This window comes from Mesoplodon bidens, assembly GCF_964165515.1.
Source record: "Mesoplodon bidens genome assembly, chromosome: 7".
Classification (NCBI taxonomy): Eukaryota; Metazoa; Chordata; class Mammalia; order Artiodactyla; family Ziphiidae; genus Mesoplodon; species Mesoplodon bidens.
The window spans coordinates 40,041,437-40,067,942 of NC_138164.1; the positions used below are offsets into that span (position 1 = coordinate 40,041,437).

Sequence of the window (26,506 nt, forward strand, 5' to 3'; positions counted from 1 at the left end):
AATCACATATGTTTTCATGAAAGTTTAAACATAAAATCACCTTTAAGATCTAGGCCATGGGATCTGCTCCATGCCATGTCAGAATACACCCCGTGACGTTTACTTAACTTGTCTTAAGTGTGATAGAATTCTTTATACCTTGACAAATAACTAAAAGGAAACAAAAAAAACCCACACACACAATAAGATGAAGAGCCTATACATTTGTCAATCTTGACTTATTTGCTTTTCTTGAGTCAGTTGGAGGTTTATAGCCACATTCTCAAAATCATTAACTACAATCTTCCCAAACAGGTAATTGACGAACAGATGCATTCTAAAACTTGTCAGTAACAAAGTGCTATTCCCGTTTACAGCAACAGTTTAATTCTACTTAGATACTAAAACTGAATACACTGAATACTGCAAACTTGATTCCCAACCACTCAGGAAAGTACTACATACCTTTTCAGATATAGGAAAAAAAAGAAAAAGCATACGATTCTTCCTATTTTCATTTCCAAAGATACATCCCAATCTTAATGATCAATCAGCGATTTAAACGTCAACTATAAACCCAGTATACTGCTGCTATGCAGTGTACTAGAGCAATAGAAGAGAGAGGACCTCAAACCCTCTGTTCCCTCAAATTCAAAGGCAGGCTTCCTGACCCCTCCAGACCACTACTGGACACAGGGAAGGCACACTAATGTTTCAGGACCCCAACCAACAGTCACCTGCTTTGTGATTACTTCCATGACACACCCTCACCAACACCACTGAGTTTGCTGCTCCTACGGGACGTTACATGTATTTACTAATTTAACACATACCACAGTGCATCATAATTATGATTGCAGATAGATGTTCTAACAATTGAAAGAGAATGATGACTTTTTTGCTCTTTACATCTTGCTATTTCCCTTCCCATAATATTTCTTGAAGCAAAACCATAAAATATACACAAACACAAAAAACAGAAAATATACAAAACGTGAGCTTTGCACCTTAATGCAAACTTAAGTAAAATTAGTTCTGAGAGTATCCAGCATGACAAACTTCCATGGTACAAATGAGAATGGACCAAGGTTTGAGCAGGTACAGGAGACAATCCAGGCATGGACAACACCAAGGAAAGGTAGACAGGAAGTAACATGGTGTGTAGGAAATCACGAGACCAGTCTGATGGGAAGAGACTGAAACAAGACTGAAACTCACTTTCTAAACCTCCATCTCCAGTTGGACAATTCGCAGGACACAGGTGCACCAAAGTGGCCAATTTATTCAATCCCTTTAATATGGAGGAAGAGTTTAAAATTTTACTGGTTTAATTTGCCCCAAAAGCAACTCTCAACAGTTATGGCCTCTGTCGTCGGAGCTTTGTATGAAATTAAGTCAAAGTGTGGAGCTCCTTTGCCTTTTTTTTTTTCTCCTTAAAAAAGAAAAGAAACAATTGTTCCGAGTAAAAACATATTCCAAAGCATGTGTACATTGAAAAGTAAAGAAACTTTATTAACAACTTCATAAAAACTGACTTAAAAGTTTAAAAAGAAAAAAACATGTTTCGAAGTCCTTCCGACTGGAGTCGTGTCTCATAGTGTCCTTTCTTTACAGAAATAGTCGTATTATGACACATATGCACAAGGATTAACACCATGACACACTGTACACGGCGGGCCCCGGCGAGCTCACCAGGCGTCGTCTGAGTCCAGGTCTCTGGGGAGGATCCACTCCACGGATGAGCCCAACAGAGTCTGAAGCTCGTTCGTGAACTCCACCAGATCTAAGAGCTCCTTACTTTCCGGATTAAAGGACTCCAGGTCTTTGGGGCAAGAGAATAAGAGGCTTGCTGACACTTGCCGGTAGAACTCGGCCTCCGCGATGGTGACAATTTCCACATTTGGAAAATTGCAGCGGAATATGCAGGAGGACATTTGCAGTTTCTTGAGCAGGTCTGAGAGCAACAGCCAGTTACGAGGCCTACACCAGAGAAAGGACAGTGGTTTGAGTTTCCGGCAAAATGAGAGGCGCTCCCAACTATGAACTACCCGTCTCCTGGCGGTGAAAGGGCCTGCTCCTTCCACTTTGATTACCCCACCCGCACCCCACTTCTCACTGTCCTTAGAAGATATACTTCTTCTTTTTCTTTTTAAATTTTATTTATTTATTTATTTTTGGCTGCATTGGGCCTGTTGCTGCGCACGGGCTTTCTCTAGTTGTGGCTCGCGGGCTCTAGAGCGCAGGCTCATTAGCTGTGGCGCACGGACTTAGTTGCTCCGTGGCATGTGGGATCTTCCCGGACCAGGGCTCGAACCTGTGTCCCCTGAACTGGCAGGCGGATTCTTAACCACTGTGCCAACAGGGAAGCCCGGAAGATCTACTTCTAGCGGGGGAACTCTGGACTCATGTGCATGTGTTAAGAGACCACCTAGGGCGGATCAGCCAACTTAGACAAAAGCAGGAGCAGCGCCCCTGAACCAGCCTCGTTGCAGGCCACCCCAGTGCTGCCTTGGCTCTGGCCACAACTCAGGTCACCCCTCTCCAAGTAAGTGCACCCCGTTCTAGTCACTGGGGAAAACCAGTCTGTATGCCAACCCAAGAGAGATGGCAAACACCTCTTTGACCTCTCCTCTCCTCCGGCCCTCACGGAGAGAGCATGAGAAACACTCGAGGTCACCTGGCTTTCCTTGCCTTTCCCACACTTCCAATCCGCCCCTCAATGCTGCCGGGAGTGAGGCTTTTTCGAGAAGGGAGGTGGTACAATCCTTTCTGATACCCTGCCACGCTTTATGATCTCTATCCCGAATAGAATGTCACCACAAAGGCAGACACGTTCCCAGCCTCAGAGTCCAAGGAGGATGCTACTCCTTAAGCACCGGGGTCAACACACAGCAGAGCAAGGTCTCCTGATGTGTTCACTCCAAAGGGTTGGTCATGGGGCACAGTGGCCCGACTGTGGGGACAAGACTCGATCTAAGCAAATCTGAAGACACATAAGATCCCAGGTGCCACATACGGCTTTCTCTAATCTTATACGAGAAGAGGGTACACATCAGTATTGTCCCGTGGACCTCACGCGCCTTGGAAGGCCCCTATGGTAGCCGTTTGGGGAGGATCCCTTCCCCAAGAGTTTAGTGACTGAAACTGTGCAATTGCAGTCGCTGACTCCCGTGTCCTTTGGGCTCTAGGGGTGTGTTCTAATGAGGGCAGTTGGCTGGGGAGCCCTCCCACCCCCCAAACTTTTCTGGAAAAGTTCCACTGCATTATGTGAGGTCGGTGGACACTTGGTGAGGAATTCACTCACCCCCCAACCCATCCACCCTCATCTGCTGAAGGGGATTTCTAACTCCTGCCACCCCACAGAGCAGCTGGGCTGGCTCTCGACCACACGCTGGCCACGCTCACCCCTAAGCAACGGACACCTGGACGTTATAACACGGCAAAACGGGGTCTTCGGAAAATTCAAACTCCAATAGGTTACCATAGGCCTCGTTGCTGTCATCCTGGTCCTCCGGTCCTGGGGGATTTGCTAAAACATCGTAACCACTTTCATCATCTGGTTCTAACCGGGGGGACAAACAAGAGAGAGGTCAGTAAGCTGGAGCAAGATTCCACCTGTTCTCCAAAAAGGACCCTGGAAAAATTCTTTCCCAAGCAAGTCCTGCTCACAGCACCACCACCAACCCCAGAAGCCCAACTGAAACGAACAAGGCTGTTCAGCACACACAGAGCTGCCAGAGAACTCCGAAGAGCAACCGGGGCTACCGTCGTCAGGAGCCTGCAGGTTATTTTAACAGTCTGCAGAGGTGGGGGGGGGGGGAAGAGAGAGAGAGAGAAACAAGATAACACCTGCTGGTAAGAGGCAAATGCTGCTGGAGTTCGGGAACATCTCACGCTGGGGCTGGTGTCACCTCCTGACAAGTCCCACTGCACACGCCTCCAGGTATCTGACTGAAACCTCCCCACGCGTCCACCCGCCTTCCTGAGGGACTGCCCGCCTCACCGCCCCAGCCTGCCAAACAAAAGCTAGCCTGGCTAGCTAAGAGTTTTCCAGCCCCCCACCTCGCAAAACTCAAAGTACGTATCTCTTCTTTGACAGACTAACGTTGGGCCGCTTTTCCCAGTAAAGGGTCACTTAGAGTAAACGGGGGGTGGGGGTAGGGGGAACCCAGGTGAAAGGCTGTGAAGTCACCGTCTAGATGCTTGAACAAGACCGTGTCTTGACCTCTGCCGTACCTGTTAAGAACTTCTCCAGAAGTTCGCTGTGGTTCACTTTCTTGATGGTTCTACCTGAGTACGTAGCCAGGGTAGGAACAGCACCGTAGGAGAGGAGCAAGCGGACAATTTCGAGATGATCATTCTTGACAGCATCGTGGAGAGGCCTAGGAGAGGTGCGGGGGATTACACCTGTGCACGCGACGCTTGCTTCTAAGGACACGGGGCAAAATCGAGCGTGTGCGGCCAAGCCTCGTAGGCGCGCTATTTCACCGAGGAGGTGAGTGTACGGTCGCTGCGACAAATTACTCTGTTATTTCAACACATAACCCTTTACGGGACAGGTGAAGGGACCATCTCAGGCCTAATTCTTCAATGCAAATCTCTCTTAATGCATGGCCCAAGGAGGAACTCAGGCCACGATGAAAATGTTTCCAATGAACTTAAATAGTGACAGACTGTAAGAAGGTAACATACGGCGGGGTGGGGGGAAGAACCCCAGCACCACGGAAGCAGATACGAGAAGCCATTGTTACACCATTACAAACAAAACCCAAAAAGTGCAGTTGGTAAAAGAAACTAGGGGCAAAGTGGAACCTCTCCTGAAACCAATTTGGAGATGAGTGATCAACCCTCTCGCCCAGAAGCAGTCGACAGGCAGGGCGAGTTCTCAGGAGGATACAGAGTCCTCCTGCCCGTGTCCACTGGGGTCAGGAACACTGTCCGCAGTCCCATCCAGAAAGGATGCGATTTGGAAACCACGAACCACCAAATACCTTACAGTTTTGCTAATGTTATGACCGTCAGGAAAGCCCCAGTGCCCTGCCTCGTGGTGGCATCCCAGGTACAACCAGGAAGATGCTTGGGCTGACTCAGACCTGGGCCTCTGGCCAATAAACCGAGGTCAAGGACAGAGTGGGGGCCAGGCCCGGGGATGTGGGTGGACACGGCAGGTCCTATCAAGCCAGTTGCCACTGGACCTGTCTGTACTCCTGCAACTTTCAACTCACATATATGTTCAAGAGTGAGATTCAACAGACGCTGGTGAAGAGTCCAGGGTCTTAAAAGAGAACACCCCTGATTATTCATGCAGGCTCAACATTTTCAGGGACCTCTGTCCATAAGAGTGTCACAGAGTTTTAAAGTTCTATGTAAATTTGCCAGAAAGATCTGTCCGATTCCATTCTAGAGGACTCCGCCACCAGTGTGCTTACATGGCACTCACTCTCCATCTTTCCTTCTGGGGTTCCCCGCACACCCTGAGAACCACTGCCTATGCCCCAGCAGGGTCACGCCAAGAGCAAGACCGCCACTGACCCGGTTCCATCCTGGGCACTGCAGTTGACATTGGCACCATATTCAAGGAGGTGTCGTATGATGTTGAGCCAACCTCTTGCACAAGCCTCGTGCAGGGCACAGTAACCCGTGTTGTCGCGGTGGTTCACATCACAAATCTTGTTCTCCAGGCAGTACAAGACCACTTCCTACGGGGAGAGGAGAGGAGAGGAGAGGAGATACCATCAGACCACCATACAGTGAACCTTGTAAGGGTGACCTCCCCATAGCTTGGCGGTGCCCACTTTCAAAGGCATACATCCTTGGGGCCAAAAGCCCACCATAGCGCGGGCAGGCGGCAGGCATCCTGGTCGGGGGTGAGAGTGTGTGAGAAGGGCTTGGAGATGCAGACAGTGTTGTCTAAGGCTCTGCTGCACCAGTGGCCTGGCCATGGGCAAGTTACCCTTGAACTTCTCCAAGCTTCCACAGGGCTGCTGAGAGGACGCATTCGGATAGCGATGAAAGCCCTCAGCCCAGGGGCTGACGTGACCAGTACAGAAGTGTCACAGCTGCTAACATCTTAGATGACACATTGCCAAGCACAGACCATTCTCACTTGATGGGTCTGTTCAGTCAGTGGCAGTGGACGATAACACAAGTTTAGATAAAAGTATGGATGACCAACACTTAAAGAGAGCTTAAATCAGCCAGAGAACATTCCCCAGCTTAGAGAAGCAGGGACACACAGGTCAGCTACATCCTCGCGCCCCCTGTTAAGACCCCAAATCAGAACCTGGGCCTCAGATGCTCTTGTCTGTACGTTAAGTAGAGTTAAAGAGAAGCTCTCTCCCTCCATCCTCGAGGAATGACACAAAATGCCTCCAATAACCCCACCCTCTATTTTGCCTCACTCCACCCTCTCGGGGCAGAATCAGTCTAATATTCTCATATTTACTCAAGTTAATGACAGGAACCTGATACACCACAGGCTGCAACCTCCACATTTCAAGAATCAAATAAAACATTCACCCCCGCCCCCGGAGATGTTCTGTGTCAACACTGTGCATTAGAATCACTGTTATTAACCTTATTTCTTTGGCTTGTTAAAATATTAATATGAACCACTCCCAGTAAGCAGAGCAGGAACTTATTCAATGTTTTATTACCTTAAGAAAGTTTTCAGACACATCGAAAGCATTTGCCACCAGAAAACACATTATACTGTTTATACTGGGTAAGTCGTGCCCAGCAGAGAGCCGTCAGGTTCTGAGAGCTGGGAGTAGGCAGAACGTGCATGTGGCCCAACACATGGTCTGCTGGGTAAGGGGGGATGGGATGGGGTCAGAACAGGCCTCCTTGTGACATCTCTCAGGTAACTCATCTGTTAAACCTAAAACGGGGGTCATTCTAGCCGCCCATAAGTGCGAGATGGGTTCTGTAAAACCTTTTATGCCCTTTGGAGGACACGCCAATCAAAGGTGACCACTCACTTGGGAGCAAACTAGAATGTTCCATTTGCTTACCACGTGAACCTAATGGGGCATGCTGGTAAACCTGGCCATCGGTGCCCTGTTACTTCAGGTCACTGCAGCAGCTCCCTTCCAAAACAAGAGGAGGAAGAGAAAAGGCACGCCCACGAATGCATTTCTCCATTTACATCCCAACCTGCCAGAAAGCCCACAATCCTCTGGGCTCCCAGGCCACCTGCCCCGAGCCCTGGTATCCAGGATACCGCATGAAGCTGCTGCTCTTTTAGCAGGCCCTCACTAGCCAGACTTGAGTGGACGGCTGCAAGCTAATGAGTTGTGTGCGCCAGCCACGGAGAGGCCCTGTCACGTGGCTCTGGGATCAGGTCTGAACGCCACCAACTGCTGTGCACACATCAATTTACTCAACCCAGGGTTTATTTGCTGTGACAATCATGGCCTTCACCTGGAAACCTTCATCACTACTAGGGCAGATTGAAGGGTACCTAGAAATGAAAGGCCGTCCAAGCTGGTGGGTAAGTCAACTCTCTTCTCCTGGAAGATGGCAGCAGAGGCAGCAGTAGCCCCACGGCCAGGTCAGACTTTTTGCCACGGGCTGTCCTAACTCAACCACGTTGATCCCACTGTTTACACAGTGCTTCTCATTCCCCAGATGAGGACGTCTTCTGTCACCCACAGGAACCCAGGAGTTACCAGGAAAGGAAGGTAGTACTATCCTCATTCAACACTTGGAAACTGAGGCCCAGAGATATTAAACCCCAAGTTCAATTAACATGAAGTACTAGACCTAAAACTCAGGTCTTTGGTACCTGGTCAGCTGGGAAGATTCAAAAGGCCCAAGAGGGCCCCAGTTAGAGGGATGCAATCCAGCTGTGACGAGCACCCCACAGGCCTTCTCTGTTGGGGGTCAAGTGGGCTAACTACACTCTCCTAGCTAAGAGGGTTATGGCCTCTAAATGGATGGCAACCGTCGCCACCAGCACTTTCTCTAACTGAAAGGTGAAGAGGCGGGGCGAGTCTTTCGACGCAACACATTCCTTGGTCTATTTTCTCCGCTAGAAATAAACGGGAGTGTCTGAAGGGCAGCCCAGCCATTCCCAAGCAAAGTCAAACTGCTTTTGTCGGACAGCTCTCTGTTCAGCGGCTATAAGCCGAATGCCATTACCCGCAAAATGTAACCATAAAGGCCATAAGCCCGACGTTGTTAATTAAATGCCTCATTAACTTTTTGAAAAACATGACTTAATCAGTTCATAGAAAATTTAACCATCACCGCTAAAGGCACAAGCATGTGGTTGCACACTGGCGTTTCAGCCTAAGAAATAGAAGCCTTTTTCCCAGGAGGGAAAGGTTTGAGGTCTTTGGCCACGCAAGTGATCTATTTAACGCGGATCTGAAGCCAGAGTGTGTTTCTAAACTTCCAGAACCACATTATCATGACATAAAGCTCAGACAGCCTTTATACTGCACATGGTATCTTTGGCTAAGCAGAAGAAAATAACCAAGAATGCTGAAGACAAAACTTCAGGAAAACCCTCCCAAACCACACCCTTATCTGCTTAAGCAAACTGTCCTTCAATTTGAAAAGGTTGAAGCTGCCACATCTCCCAACTGGGCCTTCATCCCAACATTTAAAATTCTGCCCAGAGAAATCCCAGAAAGTTGGATTCAAAGTTGAAAGCGTTCATCTACTTGTCACAATGTTCAGCATCAACACTGGTGATCTGTGGAATCTACATATTGAAATTTACATTTGAAGAAAAAAACAAATCCGACCCTAAACATTCCCAAGGCTTCCTGTGCAATCAAAGGCCAGGTAGCCTAAAAAAGGATGGATCAAGTGCCCCTTGGTCCAGGCCTCAGAGCCACCAAACCAAAATGGAAACTGTCTTAGAGGACCAACGAGGGTCTTTTGACGTCTCTGGTCCCAAAGGGAGGCTGCTGGAAATGATGCCAAGTTCACAGGTGGGGCTCGGAGCCCCGCCCTCCACGGCGGGTGCAGCAGCACCCCACCCCCCCCCAACTCCAGCATTTGCTGGAAGCGGGAGTCTACTTTCTCAACCCTAACCCAAAAGTTGGGGTTAGGGGTCTCCCCCCGACCTCCAGCGTTTGCTGGAAGCAAGGAGACTATCTTCTCAACCACGGGGGGGTCTAGCTCAACACTATGTGCAACATCTGCTCTGTCCTCCTAGGCGCCCGCTCTCAGCTCTTGGGAAACCAACTGGGTGCTCCTTGGACTTCACCTGCAAGTAACTGCGCTAACTACCAGAAAGTGCTCTCTAGCTAATGGAGAGGTCTCCAAGAGACGTGTAGATAGAAACAACAGCACATTCAACCCACAACAACAACAACAAAACACCCCAAACTAAGCATAGCCCTAGTGCTTCCAACTTCCCACCCACAGTCATGCCTTAAGGCCAAGGCAGGCACACTTCCAAGGGCTCACGGCACTATGGACCGGGGTGGGGGGACACGACGGGAGACGGGGGACAGGGGCACAGAGCTGGCTGAGGGTGTGGGCGCCAGGGCTCCGGGCCAGCCTGGGTCCTGCCACCCCAGTGCTCAGCCACACCTCCACGCTCAGCCTGCTGCACCGCGTTTTACTGTCACCATTCAACTCCCAGAGGGCTGATGCCAGCACAGAAAAATGCCTTTGCCCTGTGGGCTATTACATCACAATTGCTACTGACAAGTATGGTGGGGGAACTGCACAGGGCATGGAGAGTCATCTGTCTCACAGAGGTTTTGAACTGTCAAAAGGGCAATTCCAGTGTGAGCCAGTCTTGCTGAGGAGCGTGGTGGGCTGTGGAGCACTGCTGGATTGCTACCTGTACGGGTATCAGCTAACCCCTCTGAGGCTCAGTTTCCTCATCCGAGAGTGGGCTAGTACTCGTTACTCCCAAGTGAAGATGTTAAAAGGGTGAAAGGAGTTACTACAGATCACACGGGCTTAGGCAGATATTAGTTATCTTTCTATGTTGCTCTAGCAATAGAGGCCATCACTGTCATCAGCCGTGCTGGGTTGGGATACAGCAATGTGGACAGGGAGTTTTGTGCAAGGCTCAACCCCTGCTCCCCGCCCATCAGCCCTCGGCACCCGTGCCCTCTCAGAAAGAGACTGCTCAGGTCTGCCCCACTCCCACCCCTACTCTGCACAGACACTTCCCACCCGCTACCACACAGGGGCATCACTCTGCCCCAAACAGCACAAGTTAGTAGAGCTAATAACTACTCTCCTTCTTGCTATTCAGAATCCAAAAGGGCTCATTAAAATTCCCCTGGTCGCCAAGCCCTGGGTTAGGTCAGATTTTATATCAGAGATAAGTGAGCCGGACTGGCCGAAGCAGCCTACCTGCCTGAACGGGAACGGAACATCAGAGAGGCCTGCCTTTCTTTTCACACCACGACTGAACAAGCCACCAAAGAGCCCGCAGTGTGAGCGGGAGCCAACGCAAACACCCTGCTGGAACACCCAGCCCAGCCCGCCACGTGGAGGGGGCTGGGCTCTGAGACCCGCCCCCCATCCCCAGCCAGTGTGTCCCCCACCCAAGGAGCAGCAGCCGGTGGATCCTGATCCGGGGCACCCACAAGGATGCTCACCTCGTAGCCAAGCCGGGAGGCCTGCTGTAGGAGGGTCTCGCCCGCGTTCTTATTGACAATAAGTCTCCGCGCTTCCGGTGGCATCGGGCGGGACTGGGTGGTCTCTGGAGGGGAGCATGACCATGTCAGCTGCGAGGCCTGGGAAGCTGGTAACAATTGCTGCAAACAGTCCAAGGGCTTCTGGTCCTGCTTGGCCGGCGAAAGATCATAGCCGGAACTGGGCTCAGGCCGCTTTCAAAATCTCCGGACGGTCACCTATCACGAAACCAGGCAGCGCACACATTTCAGGCTGTCCTTCCTCCACCCGCCTGGTTCGCCTCCTCCCTGAGTTACAAACCTGAGTGGAGGAAAGCACTTTTCCTCCTCTCTGTCTGAGGGAGGCGGGGCGCGAGGAAGGGGCTGCATTTTTACTCGCTGGAAACTTCACCGCCACCCAGGAGACACGTCCCCTAGGAAGGGGCAGGGACGTTTTGGGGGGAGGGGTTCAGGAAAAGGAAAGCTTTGTCCCCAGAAGCAGAGAAGCAGGCAGGCGGGATGTGCCTGCAGAGGCCCGGGGGGTGGGGGAGAGCCAGGGGCAAGAGGTACCTTGCCATCCGCATTGTCCACGTAGGAGTCCCCTGGCAGCGGCAAGCCCCGCCTGGGCTCCTGAGGGATCAAATGCTTGGTTTTGCACGGTCGCTTCGCGGATGGTTTCTCGCTGTTGTCGGTGTATTTCTGCGGCAGGGGCGAAGGCTGCCGATCCATTTCTTCGTCCATGCACAGCACATCTGTCAGGGGGAGAAGCAGCGGGCGTTACACAGTTGTAGCCGGTGAGGAAAGAAAAGCCCATTGTTAGCACTGATCGTTGGAGCAGCTTCAGTTTTTAAAGATATACCAATTATGTTTTCAAAGCACTAATATTTTAATTATCCCACATTCAACCGGCAAATGGGCTAACCCACGAAACGCCAAATGGCAAGTCGCTTCAAAGGGCCGCAAGAGAGGGCAGAAGCCAGCCCTTTTTGCGCTCCCGTCCCCACCCATGGGGGGCCTGGGTGCTCGGGACAGGGCGACTGGGGACAGACAGCCTGAGGCTGGAATGAGGGCACTGACAAGCGCCCGGGGTCACCCAAGACTTCCCTTCCTGCCCAGCCGCGGGCTGGGTGATGAGGAGCAGCCCAGGAAGTCGAGCTCCCGCCTCACTGTCCATTCCATAAGGAAGTGTGCAGGCTGAAAGGACCTCAGGAAGAAAACTCCCCGCTCGCCACACGCTACTCTTGTCAACTTGGATGGCCCTCAGGTCCCCTCCAGGGCCGTTTCCCACAGAGGGCGGGTGATCCACCCTCCAGGAGCGCCCCCCGCCCCGTGCGTACCTTGTTCATTGTCACTGCATTTAAGGGACTCCTCCAACCAGCTTCTGTTGCTTTGGGCCTCTGCCCTTTTCCTGCCAGGTTTCTCTTCGGAGATGCTATTGCCCTGGGGGGTGACCGCAGGCTGGACCGCCAGGGTCACTTCCTTCCTGCCCTGCCGGCCAGGTTTGCTCTCTGCTGCCGACACCTGCTGCTTCTGCCGTTCTCTAAGGTGCAGCAAGCGGCGCTGCTTTCTGGGATGGAGCCCTGTTAATTCAATGCACACCTCAGGTTGGTCAGCTCACTATAATGTGGCTCTTCTAAGTGGTTACAGGAACTGTTTGTCATTTCCCTCTCAGGCCAGTCAGCTAATGGAGAAATAACTACAAATTAATGAAGAAGCCCCCCAGGGCGGGGAACAAACTGTCTTACACATCACTAACAGGAGTGGGGGAGGGGAGGGGTGTGGTCACTGTGTTGGCTGGAACTTGTCACCAAGTCTCGGGAGGGGGCCTATTTGCCTTTGGCCACCTTTGGGCTCCAGCCCCGCCACCTGGCTTTGGGGGGGTGGGGGGTGGGGAGGTGTGAGTGGCTCCCCCCAGGGCTCCAGGGTGGGACTGGAACTTTCCACTGCTCCGCTCCAGGACTTCCGTAGGGTGCCCTGCGGGCCGAAGCGAAACCGAGCTCACCTTTGGAGACCCGTCTCGGCTTGGCTTTCAGCAGAGAGTTCTCCGGGAGCACAGTGGTCTCAGTGTGCTTCCTATTGCCAGAGACCTTGCGCTTTCTGTTCAGCCGGAGGGTGGGGCTGCGTGACGCGTCCGGGGCCGTCTGGTCGGTGAGGGACTCTCTGGGGGGCTCCGTGTCCATGTCCTCAGGAAGATCACTGTCTTCTGGGGCTTCGAAGGGGTCAGGTTTGCTTCCATCATAACACTCCCCTAGGGGAGGGGAGACAACCCGGAAAGGAGGGAACAAAGGTCACCAGGAGCAGGCAGGACCCCCATGCCCAAGGCAATCTGCTACCAACAGACCACCCCCCTTTGGAGACCAGGGGCCTCACACGCTGGAAGCACAAAACCCTCAGAAAGACGTCCCAAAGGAAGGACAGCTGAACACAGCCAGCAAAGAAAGCAGAAGATGAGGCGTGTAGCCCACTCACAATCCATCCTTCAAGGGTCAAGGTGAGGCATCTACACTCTCTCTCTATAGGCATGTGAGATAACTCCCTAACTGCTTAACTCTCCAAGGTGGCTTACTTTTAAAGGGGGGGTGAGTGACCTCACAGTAAGATCCAACCAATCAGGGCGGAGCTACAAATGACTATCCAACCAATCAGGGCGGAACTACAAATGACTATGGAAACAGCTGCTAGTAAACAAAAAAGGCTGATGTCATCAACAGACCAAATAGCCCCCAACTGCCATCTACACAGACATAGCACCAATGTTCACTTGGGTCAGCAGGGGCGAGGGTGAAGAAAAAGGGTAGGGAAAGAATGGTGGGAGGCTGGGAAGCTGGGGAGACCAAGGCAAGAGGAGCCTGGCAAAGGGAAAGGAAAGGCTTCCTGGTGCACACACAAGGGTCAAGGGCAATTTCAAAGAACTCAACCAGATTGCTACAAGTCCGTCTGTCCTCCTTCCACACCCGTGGGGGGAAAAGCATTTCACTGCCATCGAGGGGCTGCTCCTAGTTCCTGTCTAGGAAGAAGGCCCTCAGTGACACCAGTCACCCACCTGGCACGTCTCCACGCCTTCCTTCCCAGGCAACAAGCATCTAAGGACATTTCAAAGACAAGACTCCAACCCCCTTCATGGGGGGGCGGGTGGGGGGGTGGCGGGCAGGGCTGAACTGCTCACACCCAAGCTCCGCCTGTGTTGCTCCTGCCCCCTCTGCTCAATCTAGCATCCACTTGGGGCTTTTCCTCCAATCACCCCAGCCTAACATTACTCCTCGCTTTTGCTCTAGCCAAAGAAACAGTTCAACTGCTTTGCTAGTCACATTGTTTCTAACACACAAATAATTCCATAATGATCACTGTGCTGTTAAAGAGTTCCCCGAAGATGACCCTGTGTCCATCACCGGCCGGGGGTGGGGGTGGGTGTATGAGTTTGGTATTTCGTTAACACCTGAGCTAAGCTCCCACAGCCCGTTTTTCTAGATGAAATCATGGACACACCCCTCACATGCTGCTCGCATTCCTCCTCCTCTCCCTAGACCACTTCAAGTATCACTCCCACTTCTGCCCAGCCGGCTGGTCCCCTGATCAGCCTCTCTTGGGGGGCATTCCCAGCATTTAATGGCAGCCAGTTGTGGGGATGAACCTCACCCTGGCCTGGGCTAGCCTGACCTGTGTTCTCAAAGGTGGAACACACTTAGCTTTTCTCCAAGGGTATCCCAAGGTGGGAGAGATCCCCACCTACTCTTGCCGGAATGGTGGAATCACCCCAACCGCGAGGGTCTCCTGTCATGGCAGCAGGAGAAACCCCAAACTCCTGGCCTGTGCTTACGGGTGATGCAGCCCAGGCTACCGCAGGCCCGGTGAAGACGGCGTGCTGCAACTCTCACTCGGGCTGCTCTGTGACCCTCTTAAACACTCGGGCAGGAATGGCGCCGCTTTACAACTCGGCCCCCTTCACTTGTAAAGTGGGAATGTTACTGCTAGCCTCCCTCCAGGGTGGGCTTCATAATCACGGGCCGGGCTCAGCACAGAGAAAGGCTGGAAAAATCCCTTTAACCAAAAGATGCCAAGACTTTCAGACCAGCCTGAATCTCAGGCCTGAAATGTAGGAAATTTTAAGAGGTGAGCCCTGCTGGTTACACCATTGGACTTCTCTGGTCCAATCAGCCTTCCCTAAAAGCTCCGTGGGAGGGGATCCATGGAGGAATGGAAGGGCTACCTTAAGAACCCCCATGTCCAATTTGAAAGTTTCTTTTTCCAAACTAGGTCCATCCACCCTTCCCCCAACCCCGGAGCCTTTTAGGGCAAAGATCTCAATTCCCCTCAGCTAAGGCCCCCCAAGACCTTACGCTAGTGTGACCTTACCCAGGCCAGTAATAACCCTGAAGGACACCCACCCCGACTGCCCAAGATGCCCATGGCCACCAGCTATGGGGTAGAGGCTCCGTGTCACTTGGAGCTTCTCAAAGACTGTTCTAACCACGACCCACAGGAGGATGACCCTTGAGGGCAAAGGAGATGGGGAGATAAATAGATACACGGGGATCCTAACCATCAGGCTTTGCCATCATTGCTACTTTTGGCCCTTCTAAAAGTGGGAAGCCATGTGCCCTTGGTCACCCAGTCTAAGCAAGATGTGAACGTGGTCCCTGCAGCATGGTCCTATGACTCACAGCACATATATCCCAAATTCATTATGATTGTACCATAGCATCACCTCACAGAAGCATCACCACAGCAACATTTACAAGTCACTGTGGCAGCAAAGCACCCTCACCACTGTTGAGCCATGCCCAGTGAGGCCTAAACAAGGTGAGAGGGTTCTGACTTGCTGGAAGGCTCCCCAGGATTAAAATCCCCTTCTCTGTAGCTTAACTATAATAGCACCTCCAGTCAGGGCTAACCTTGTTCAAAGTTACACCCGCTACACAAGGAGTGCAGGGGATCTCTGTTCCAAAGTAGTTTACAAACGTGCAAGTGCTCAGCTGGAAGAGAAGTTCCCTGAGCAAAGAAGTTTCATGAAGCCCCTTGACTGAGGCTTCCTCCAGCTCCTGGCCAGGCACTGCCACTGAGCAGGTCCTAGGCCTGTCCCAGCCAAGTGCTTGGCAAGGGAGATGGTTACTCCAAGTTTGAGAAGGAAGGGACCAGTGCCACCTTGCCCCGCCCCATCTTCAAATGCCACTGAGGGTTCCTAGTGATGAACTTCCAAGTCTGAGGAACCTCCCAACACATTTGGTGAACTTCCAAAATAAAAATTTCACTCAGCCACCCATGTGATCATAAAGAATAAATGAGTATCTCGGCCACTGTGTTTTCAAGTTAATTCCTTTTTTTAAACAAGCCCCTAGCAACAAGATGCACCCGCACCAGGACAACCAGGGCCACGCAAACAGCACCCACCACCTTGGAAGCTCCTGGTCCCTCCATGGGTAGGGGCTGCCTCAGAAGGGGGAAGGCATCTTGAAGGCATCCTGGACCCTCTCTGTGACCCCTGCCCGCCCCAAATCCCCGCCCCAGCTCCCATGTGCTCACAGCTCGGCTCTCGGCCACACCGACACCCATGAGAAGGACCTGAGCCCATATCAGCTCAAGACATGATGGCCCAAGAACAAGAAGGCCCATTCATATCCAGCTGAATGGAGTGAACACCTGCTGGGCCTTGGACGTGGAGGCCGCAGTAAGAACAGTGGCCCCTTCAGGTGACCTTTCCTGACCCGCTATTTACAAACCCCACGTCTCTACAAGATAGAGGGTGGGTGGGGAACCCACCTCCGTTGCCCCAACCTTTCAAACGGAGCCCCTCACCTTCCCCAACCCTTCTCCTGCCCTCCCATGGTGGCCATTCATGGCTCACTGGGCCATGTCCCGGGTGCTCCAGGAAGAGACCCGTCGGTCGGTCTGAGATTGAAGGCAGGCGGTGGGGGGAGGGGGTTTTCGGAATCATCTGGGGCTCAGGCCCTGCTCCCCATCAGCCACACCGAGTTCTCGTCTCCACGCTCAGCAGGAAAGACTGGGAAGGACGCACACAAACGTCTCTGGGAAGAAGGGCGGGTGAGGCCACTGAGACGTGAAGGGCAGCGGCCACCCTGGGTTTGGCCACGTTGCTGGAGAAAAGGGCGAGAAGACTCGAGGCCGGTTAACTGCCCGCTCCCTTCCTCCAGCCTCCCTCACCGTCCACCCAGAAGAGGCAGATCCCATCCTCAGAAAAGTGCAGCCCCGTGAACTTGGCCTTGCCCACTTTTATCACATCTCTCGGAGAAACTTCCCCAGGAGCTGAGTTATGAGGCCACTCAGGAGGGTAAGGGCTGCGTGTCAGCTGTGAGCACAGGCAAGGAGGGAGGCCTTCTTGCTGCTTCACTCCAGGGTGGCCTGGACCCTCCGTTTTTCATTCCAATCCCGAGGGGGAGGAGCTCGGAATCGTCTACTCCAGGCACATCAAGAGCCCCATCCCTCGGTAAGGCCACCACTGACTAGCCCCAGAAATCCCCTTCTACGGGAGCCACGTGGGACAGAGCGGTCCCAGTGTGGCTTACCCAGAACCCTGGCCACAGGTCTTTGTCTGACCCCAAAGATGAGCTGGGGGAGGGCAGTGCTCCAAGCAGCAGAGAGAAGCACACGCTGCTGCTGACCACAATTCTCCCGAACTGCATCAGGCACCCACGACCTAAGCGTGCGGGCCAACGCCGACCCTACGACTGGGTCCAAGGGCCTGGGCCTCCCAAACGTGCCCACCACCCCCGACCGTCCCGTCTCAGGAGGATGTCACGCCCACCCTGTCCTCGACGTTCACCGAGGTGCCCTCACTCACCATCACCGGTAAGGTTTCTGGGGTCCGGAGCAGGCTGCAGGCCACAGGCCACCAGCACGCACACTGAAGAAAGCGGGAGAAAGACCTCCACTTGCTGCCAACGCATCTCATTCGCCCAGGAAGTCTCGAGGGCCAAGCCCGAAGTCAACCCCAGTGGGGGAGCAGCTGAGGGGACCGCAGAGTGTGACTCGAGGCCAACACGAGCTTTCTCTCCAGTTCGGCCTCCAGAACAGAACACAGCCGTCTGGTGGGAAGAACGGCCTCGTTGATTCCACGGCCTCGGAGCGTGGTGTCAGCTCCTCATGACTGCAAACGAGCCTCCACAGAACACAATGATGCTCATCTCTCTGGGGCCTTCATCAGCCCTCATCGCACTTGAACGAAACCTCTGCCTTTGGAGGGAGAGTCCGAGTACTCTCCACTCCCTCCCACAGGAGACTGTCACTCTGGAGGGTCTGGCTCTGGCTGCAAGTGCCATTCCACTGCTACCAAAAACCCGTGTCCGTACCTGCTACAAAACAGAACACATACCTGCTACGCCGGAGGTCCTGCACTGCCATTCCTCTGCTCTACTGTATCAGACTATTACTAACTACAGGACTAGCATTGCTCCGGAAAAAGGAGACGCGTGCCAGGAAACAGCATTTCATAGGTGCTTCACTCCTGGATGTCGCAACGCTCCAAAGGACAACCAGCCTTGCAATCCACAGCTGGGAAGGGTGGCCAGAGCAGCCCGTTCTCCGAACAGCCAGCACCCAGACGCTGGGCCGTCGGAAGCGTACTGTTTCCTCTCACCTCCCTCGGCACTGGGAGCGGAAGCGCCCCGTTCCCACCGACGTGGTACCACACGCGAGCCGCCTGGGTTCACTTACATCTCTCACTGTCGTTCTGGTCGGCAATGGCCTCCTCCGGGGCGACCGACTTTGGCTTTTTGTCCTGACTTCCTTTCAGCCTTTCCCAGTCAGCGGGGCTAAATTTGCGCACCTCGGAGTCTTTGGTCGTGGGGTGGCCGCCTTCTCGCTCTTTCATCTCCAACTCTGAGAAGCGCATCACTGCACGCTACAAAGAGAACGGAGATGGAAAAAAGACACACCTTACCACCAAAGCTATTTCACTGCCCTTACCTTAAAGGAAGGTATCTTCAAAGAAAAGTTTGCCCAAAACCAACCACAATTTATGATACAACTGAGATATTTTAAAATTGAACGATAAAAACGTAAGAGTGTCTATGTGTAACTAGTCACACACTCTTTATTCGTAAAGCCATATGTATGTAGAGATATATGTGGTGTGTATGTATAGCCATACATACACTGTGGCATACAGACAGACATTCTCTTTCGAAGGTAAATAAAACAAAACAAAAACACGACGCAAAGAAAGCGAAACAAAAACACAACAGAAAAGAAAACAAATGCACAGTGAATAAAGACGACCATGGCCCACAAACTTCCCTTTGTATATTTGGAAATGAAATTTAACTCAAAAGGTTTATGGAAGATTCTAGTAATAAAAATTTGAAGAACTGACCTCATAGTAAGCAGCGGGTAGACAAAATACTGTCCTCTTGTAATCCTTCCATGTATGAAATTAAAATGGGCACTCAATGGATCATTTAGATAACTTCATCCATTTTTATAAGCATAAACCAATTTTTTTCTTAACATTGCAAAACAATTTGGCTTTATTTGTCTTTTAATTAAAAGTAAAATATCTTAAGGAAATTCCTATACAACATCTATCATTCACTAGCAAGTTAAATACATACTCTATCCCTTTAAGCAAGGTTTGTGTTTTTGTTTTGTTTGTTTGTTTGTTTTTTGGGTGGAAAAAAAATTGCACGAATCTCACAGACATGCGGCCGCTACACACCTCCACCAAGTATCACGTAAGGCATTCTAAGCAGCGCTTTTAGGTATATTTGTTAACGTACAGTAACGGCAGAGAAATCAAAGCGATTGATAGGTAAATGTCATGCAGTCTTTTAGACATCCTTCGCAATAATTAAAACTTCCGTTGTCAGCATTCGAGTGGAGTTCGCTTAAAATCTACAGAATAACTTAAAGTATCCACTTACGTCCCCTTACTGGACACATTTCAAACATTTCAATTATCCTAAGCTTCATTAACCAAATCAGCCCGGTGTCCTGCCCTATCATACCCCCGGCCCCCTCCTCTTCACACATTAAAAAAACCTGACAACTGGTCAGGCTCCTGAAATTCGGGTGGGGGGGGGCTCACCTGCAATGCCCGCTGCTCCCGGCCGAGCTGACTGGAGTCTGCGTACAGTCCGGTAGCGACACACTTGAACCGGTCACCCACGTAACCAGCGGAGTTGGCGATTCTCTTTGCCAGCTTAGATGGCTTCGGGTTCAGAACTTCGCCATCGGTTGATCCTGCCTCGTCAGCTCCGTCTTTGGTGTCGGTGGGGGTGACGTCCACACTCGGTGGGGCACTGCCCACGCAAAATGGTTTGGGATCCTCTTGGGTTTTCCCGAACGTGACCGCAGAGCCGTCGCTCCCCAGGGTCGGCTCCAGGAATGGAGTCGAGACCGGCGTCGCCAGGTTCTCCTTGTTGGTTACCGCTGGAACATTCTCCTTGCTTAAGCCGGAGACTGGCTGGCCCGGAGCCTGTTTGAAAGTATAGGCTTCGTGGAAGTCACTGATGCGCCCCAACTCCTCTCTCAGGGCAATGAAATCCCGGTGTGGCTGTAGAGCCGGGTCAGGTGGGGGTTTGGTGGGCTCGGCACTCTGGCTGACACTCTCAGCTGTGAAGCCGGGTTTGGACACGTTAGCGTCGGTTTTAGCATCTGGCTCTTCCCGGAGGAGGTCTACATAGACAAGCTTGTCACTCTTGACAACGGTCTTCCCTTGATTTCAGCTGGTGCTGGGCTTTAGGTTCTTGTCCGCGGGGACTTCTGGATGTAACTTGGTGCTGCCGGCTTCCAGTATCTCAGAAAACCGGTTCCAGAGGCTTGGGTCCTCGTAGCGGGTCCTCTCGTGGGACCGGTACCTCCTCTCCGGCTTCTCCTCTTTAGTGATCTCGATGGGCGTATGAGGTATCAACATGGGATGCACCATGCCCAACCCCAGCGCGTCCTGGTAGGTCACAAACTCCGGCCCGCCCATGGGTAGCCCGTAGGGCAGTCCCGGCTTTGGGGCGAGGTGCCCAGGAAAGAGACTGCCATTGGGCAACACCGGGTGAGGGTAGACAGGGCCTTTGCCGTGTAAGGAGAGGGGACTTATGGCAATGCCCTCGGGCGCTGGGTAAGGCAGGTAACTCCTGGGGTAGGGGATTGGTGGGGACCTGAACGCCTCGTTTGGTGACAGAAATACTGAGCTCGGCGGGAGGCCATTCTCATTCGCTTTGAAGCTCGGCTCTGGGTTGCTGGCTTTGGCGCCCTTGCTGCCGGTGCCACCGCTGTGCTTGGCAGGTGTGGTCGAGGGATTCGCTTTGAAGCTCGGCTCTGGGTTGCTGGCTTTGGCGCCCTTGCTGCCGGTGCCGCCGCTGTGCTTGGCAGGTGTGGTCGAGGGCTGGCCCACGTGCTGGATGACGGATGGCGTGGTATCCACGGAGCTCCTGCTGGTCTCGCTGCCCTCGGCGGTGGCATTTGGGGCCGGCGACGCAGAGGCTGGGCGGCCGGCGCTCGACACCGACCCCGAAACGTTAGTGACCACGGCGTCGGCGGCACCCATGCGGGGACACGAAGAACTGCGCTGCTGCGGGATGGCCCAGTCCAAGGCCTTGTTTTTCAGCGGCAGGCCTTTGCCATTGTTCTCTTCGTTAGGACTTGGCCCGGGCACCACCCAGGACGAGGGAGCCGTGCTAATGATCTCAGATCTATAGATAGCACAGCCATTTCCTGGAGGAGACAAGAGTTTCTTTCGGAATCTCACTTCCGGAGAGCACTAGGCCGCTTCCAGCTCTGCTGTGAACCAGGACGGTGGGAGCCATCTTTTTCACGTGGTCAGCTTTGGAAGCACCTACATCCACCACTTTAGAGGACAAGTCTAGTGGCTTATCGGTGACGCCTTTGGTAACCGTCTGCTTCTCCAAGAGAGGAGGTGAGCTGCCATCTTTTCTGTCTTCACCTGCTGTTTTCCGGGCGTGCCCGGGAGCTGGCTGGGTGCTTTCGGCTCCTTCTGGAGCCTTTGGATACTTGCTGCTGCAGAGCCTGGCCGCGGGGAACTCGCTGCTGACCGTCACGTATGGCTTCGACAGGGTGACCGAGGGCGAGGTGGACATCCTGGCACAGTGCTTATGGAACGCGGAGTAGGTGTCCGCAGCGGGCTGGGAGGGAAGGTGGACGCGGGGTGAAGGCCGAGGCGAGGGGGGCAACAGGAGAGCCGTGTCCCCCGGCAGGCCGCTGGTGACCGCCTTGGCAGAGGGCACCCTCGGCTGCTTACTGTTCTGGATGTGGGGATACGAGTGGGAATCGACCGGGTTCCCAGGACTGACGCCCATCTTCTAGGGCAGGCTTTTGTCTGCGCAGTGGACCAGAGGCAGGATGGCTGGTGAGGCCGAAGGCGTCGAGAGTCTCATGGGCGAGGCCAGGGATGATGGGATGTGGGGACTGATGTGGTGAGGTGGCGGCAGGTAGAGAAATCGCTCCCCATTGGTACAGACCACAGAATACAGCGGCTGGGCCACGCCGTAGGACTGCTGAGGTAGCAAGGCCTTGTACGTGTTCAGGGAATACTTCTTTGGCGAGTCGAGGAAAGGGTAGATGGCTGGCGTGGCCCCCTCCATGTAGGGATTGACCCAGGGCAGCCGCAGGTAACTAGCACCATTGATGTTGAGTGGGCTCTGTTTGTCGCTGGCAGGTCTGTCCAAGCCCAGTGTTTCTGCCGTGGGGACAGCACTTTTTTGTATTCCGGGTGGCGTTTTGTATATAGCACTGAAGCCATTTGGGGGCTTTCCGGAGACAGCGGAGGCCTCCACCATCTCGGGTGTATTCGGTTTGAACTGCATCTCTGGGTTTCTTTCGGAAGAAAACCCCAGACCACCTATGGTTGTGGCAGCCTCCCGCCCTTTCTCTGAGCCCAGTCCACACGAGCTAGAATAGACGATGTTTCCGGGGACACGCAGCCCTTCCCGGATCAGGCCGGTGCGTGCGGTCCATGCTCAGCGCTGCCAGGCCATCGATCCGATGGGCCGTGGTCGCGTCCACCTTCGCAGAAGAAGAATATGGGTATTACCGAGGACATGCCTTCAAAGCAGCCCATCCCAAAGAGAAACCGCGGACTAGCTCAATCGGACATCAGCCTCAACATCTGAGCCGAAACGGTTAAAAACTAAAGGATTCACAAGGTCTTTGGCCCCCGCTTATCCAGAACCCTCCTCTGCCTGCCGCCTCACCGTTGTCCAACTAGTGTCCTCAAAGCACGGAAAACGTTGGTCCCCTTAGACTTGAGGCCCCTGCATTAATCAGTCATCTATTAACTCTGGAAGATCCACCTTCTCAGAAATTCTTTGCTGCAACTGAGGTGATACCAACTCCACTGCTCTCAGAACCACCCTCATGGGGTACAGAACTCGGACTCACCCTCCCCAGGCCCCAGTCAGGTTAGGGCGGGGCGATGTGCACTGCGTTTTCCCGGATGGAGCGGGGAGGCATTCTTTAACATAACAAAAACCAATCTTCAGGGGGACAGTAAGGAATGAAGGACTTGAGCTGTCTCATTTCTTAATCAATAAAGAGGCCAGGGGTCAAACTGTAGTTTTGTCTTTTGACTTCCTCTCCCTGGTATCTGAAGACAGCTCTGTTTCATATTTTACTGGGAAGGGAAACCCTAAGGGTCTACTTGGAGGCTACACATTTATCCAGCTGGGAGCACTGATGTGGCACGTAGCTTATCGAAGAAAAGGCGGCACGTATCCCACCAGTCACCAGGGGACGAGGACGTAAATGGCGAGCACAGCCAAGAAAGCGAGCCAGGAAGAAATTGGGTGAGGCTTCGTCCTGCGGCCTAGGCTTTCTACTCAGCCCTGCCCTGAAACACCCCGCCCCGCCCCCAAAAGGCCCTTTAATGGTATGCAAATGAATGCACGATTGATTACAGATCACTGATACTCAGCACATCAACAGAAGCCATTAATCTCTTACCATGTTGTGATTCAAGGGGTTGTCTTCCCTTAGTTCCAGTACGGCCTTTGAAGTGTCACCTTCGTTTACAGGAATTTTCCTATTTAGAAGGACACACCAACTTCATGAAAGCATTCCTCACTTAATCCATCTTTCATAGATTGCCCCAGAATAGACCAGTTTCTAATAACTCCGTTTTTCCAACTGCCCTTAAAAAAAAAAAAATCCTCCCCAATGGCCCATATTGAAAGTTGTCCCCGAATGGTGATTCAACGGGACTGGGAAAAACAAAGGAAAGGCAGGGCAACAGGGATGTGAAATCACAGATGCTACGTCCTCGAGGTGGGTAAGGCAGGAAGTCTGCACAACCACGTCACCCTCACAATTCTTCCTCCAGAGAGGCCGGGCAGGACAGTCCGGGCTCTGCTGTCCTAGCAGACCCTTATAAGCTCTACCTGAGGACAGGAATGAAGTAATACAATGTCCAAAGCCAAAGTGGGGACCTCAAGGCTGGAGTCTGCGAGCTGGCTACATCAATCACTTCTGTGTTACCCGTGAGGACAGGCTTTCAAAACTTTTCCCCAAACAAAGTTAGGTACCATGTCCTATGAAACTGGTTTCCATGGTGATAATGAAGCCATATTTGACTGCCTCTATCAAAATGATGGGGGATAACACACTAATATCATACAAATGTCAGCTGCTCCAGGGGAAGCCGCACATCTGTGCCAGGCTGCTTGCGGCTGCCCCTGGAACTTGTTATCAGAGAGCATCGATAAAGAAAGTGCTTGGTGCCAACTTCCAAATCCCCAGGATAAAATCACTGACAAGCGGCAGAGAGAAGTTTCATCATTACCCGGAAGAGCAGCTTCAATTATCTACTGCTTAGCTGCCTCTACCCCGCACTCCAAAATTACTGATGAGGAAGCATAACAGAGCTGCCGGGTGACTGAAACCAGGAGCCAGTGGCCTCGCTTAACAGGTGGCGGAGGACGCAGAGAAACCCTGGGCTTCAATGGTGTGAAGGGTGGCTATCGTCCCATTTATTACTGAGCAAACTATTTGTTTTAAAAGCACATCGAAGGCCGATCCACCTGGGCCCACACTCCTGACATTTAGAGTTAAAGCAGCATATAGACTGGGATTAATTCTCCTTCGTAAATATGAAATAATAAATTAAGGACGAAAGTGCACTGAAAGGCCGCTTTAGGGGCTAACCTCTTAAAGGGCGGCAATGCTTCGCTGAGCCAGGTTGCCTGTTAAAACTGTAAATCAAGGGCCACCAGCTAGGCAGGAGATCTCCCCCCTACCCCCTTAGGGCCCACTCTGGCTGTGAGGACATGAAGGGGGGGCTCTGCTCAGGAGCCCTGAGGAAGGACCCACGCTCTCCCCAGGCCTCAGCCGGACACGCGCATTTACCTGTTGTCACTGATCCCACACATGCGGACCCTCTCGCTGTTCATCCAGCTGTGAACATTCCCATACGGGTGGGGGGGGGTGTGCTGAAAGCATGTCGTCTTCTTGAATGGCAGCTTTTCTTCAAGCGTCTAGTCTGTTTAAAACAAAAAGAAGCCCAGGAGGTTGAACAAAAAAGGAGCCAAAGAGGGAACAAGAGAAACCCTCCTTCTAGGCACTTCATACAGAATGCACTTGGGAAGGCAGACCCTGCTCCACGTTCTACAGATGGCCAGAAGCAAAGGAACACACCTGAGCCAGAGGTTCAAGGAGGGAGGTGGAACTTCCCTGGCAGGAGGCGCTGGGGATGCAGAGTTCAAGAGCCACAGGCCACACCATTCAAGGTACAGCACATGACACCCTTAACCTGCCCTTCTCCCTTCTCCCTTCCCCTTTCCCAGCCTTTTGGAGAACACACTTGGATCGAAAGTGGACGGTGCTAGATTCCAGGGAGCCCCACATTGACTCTTCTTGTGGCTGAAAGGATTGGGGACAGGGGTGGGGTGTGGGATAAAAGGCACAACAGTCCGGTGTGGCGGCCCAAACTACGACTCACTTCCACGGCTGCGGTGCGTGTGACTTACAGATGGAGGGGTAAAAAGAGTCAGTGGGCTGGCGAGCTACCCCACCCGAGCCCTAGATTAGATTAAGCCCCAAACCTGGGTGGTTTGGCCTGGGAGCTGCAGAGGGAGGGGGCTGAGTAATTCAATGACGCCTGCTCGCTGGGGACCAGCAATCAGGAGCGAGTGCAGAAATCATAGCAGCCCAGGCTGCCGGGCTGGGGCTGGGGCTGGGGCTGCAAGATTCCGGCCCACGGGGAGCAAGCAGAAGCCACCCGTTTTCCGTCTAGCGGGAGGAGGGGGGAGGCTGCTGAGGCACAGGGGAGAGCCCCGCCCCCTCCTTAACTTCCCGGCCCACCAGCCCCACCCACACCACATTCTAGTTTGCTGCATGAGTGAAGGGTCAGGACAAGCTGCATTTTATTCACAGGATTATCACGGTGCGTGATTTATCCTCGTGCAGGATTTTAATTGCTCTTTGGAGGTTGAGCCGTTTCTTTTGACTGCGCTTCAGCTCCATATCCTGCTGTTAAATGCTGGGTTAATAAGTAGGGGAGCCTTTAATGCCTGGGACCGATGGCCCTAGGCAATTCCCCTGCTCACAGACTCCCTTGTCCGGGGCAGGGTGGCGGGCCCCCCCCCCCCAGCCACGGCCTCTTTACACAGGACCCAAACCTGAGTGTGAAATCACTGGTGTGCAGCTCATGGGGGCAACTTTTCTTTCTCCTCCCTCACACACCCACCCACACAGCTCCCGAAAGCCCAAATGTTCCCCAAGTCGACACACTTCCTTTGTTAGCAGGAAAAAATTCGCAAATGCTTGCTTTTACACTTTAGCACACGGAGTTGACTGCCAGGTCTGTTGGGTGGGAGCCACCAAGGACTGGGGACTCTTTTTCCGAGAGTGACTAGGGGTGGGGTCGGGGAGCACCTGGGAGACCTGAATCCCAAAGCCAGCCAGGCTATCCCTCTGCATTTCTTTGTCCTAACACAGGCTTTTGTCCACCAGCATCCCCCATCGGCCCCTATACAGAAGAG

At 52.8% G+C, this 26,506-nt stretch overlaps 1 protein-coding gene and 1 pseudogene across 2 annotated transcripts in view; both read right to left on the reverse strand.

Annotated features, from left to right (window-relative positions):
- Positions 1-26,506, reverse strand: part of LOC308620769 (centrosomal protein of 78 kDa-like) — a 571,052-nt pseudogene that overhangs the window by 28,233 nt on the left and 516,313 nt on the right. The gene's annotated exons all lie outside the window — the stretch shown is intronic.
- Positions 1,494-25,988, reverse strand: LOC308620076 (BCL-6 corepressor-like; the record flags this gene model as incomplete). The annotated part of the gene is given in 19 exon segments (XM_081239413.1): positions 1,494-1,959; positions 3,385-3,386; positions 3,390-3,536; positions 4,196-4,361; positions 5,512-5,678; positions 10,557-10,790; positions 10,794-10,811; positions 11,142-11,323; positions 11,909-12,151; positions 12,574-12,819; positions 18,240-18,426; positions 19,609-20,244; positions 20,248-21,243; positions 21,245-21,835; positions 21,839-22,480; positions 22,482-22,538; positions 23,475-23,553; positions 24,873-25,000; positions 25,908-25,988. Coding segments are annotated over 19 exon segments (5,094 nt in total). The 3' UTR covers positions 1,494-1,667.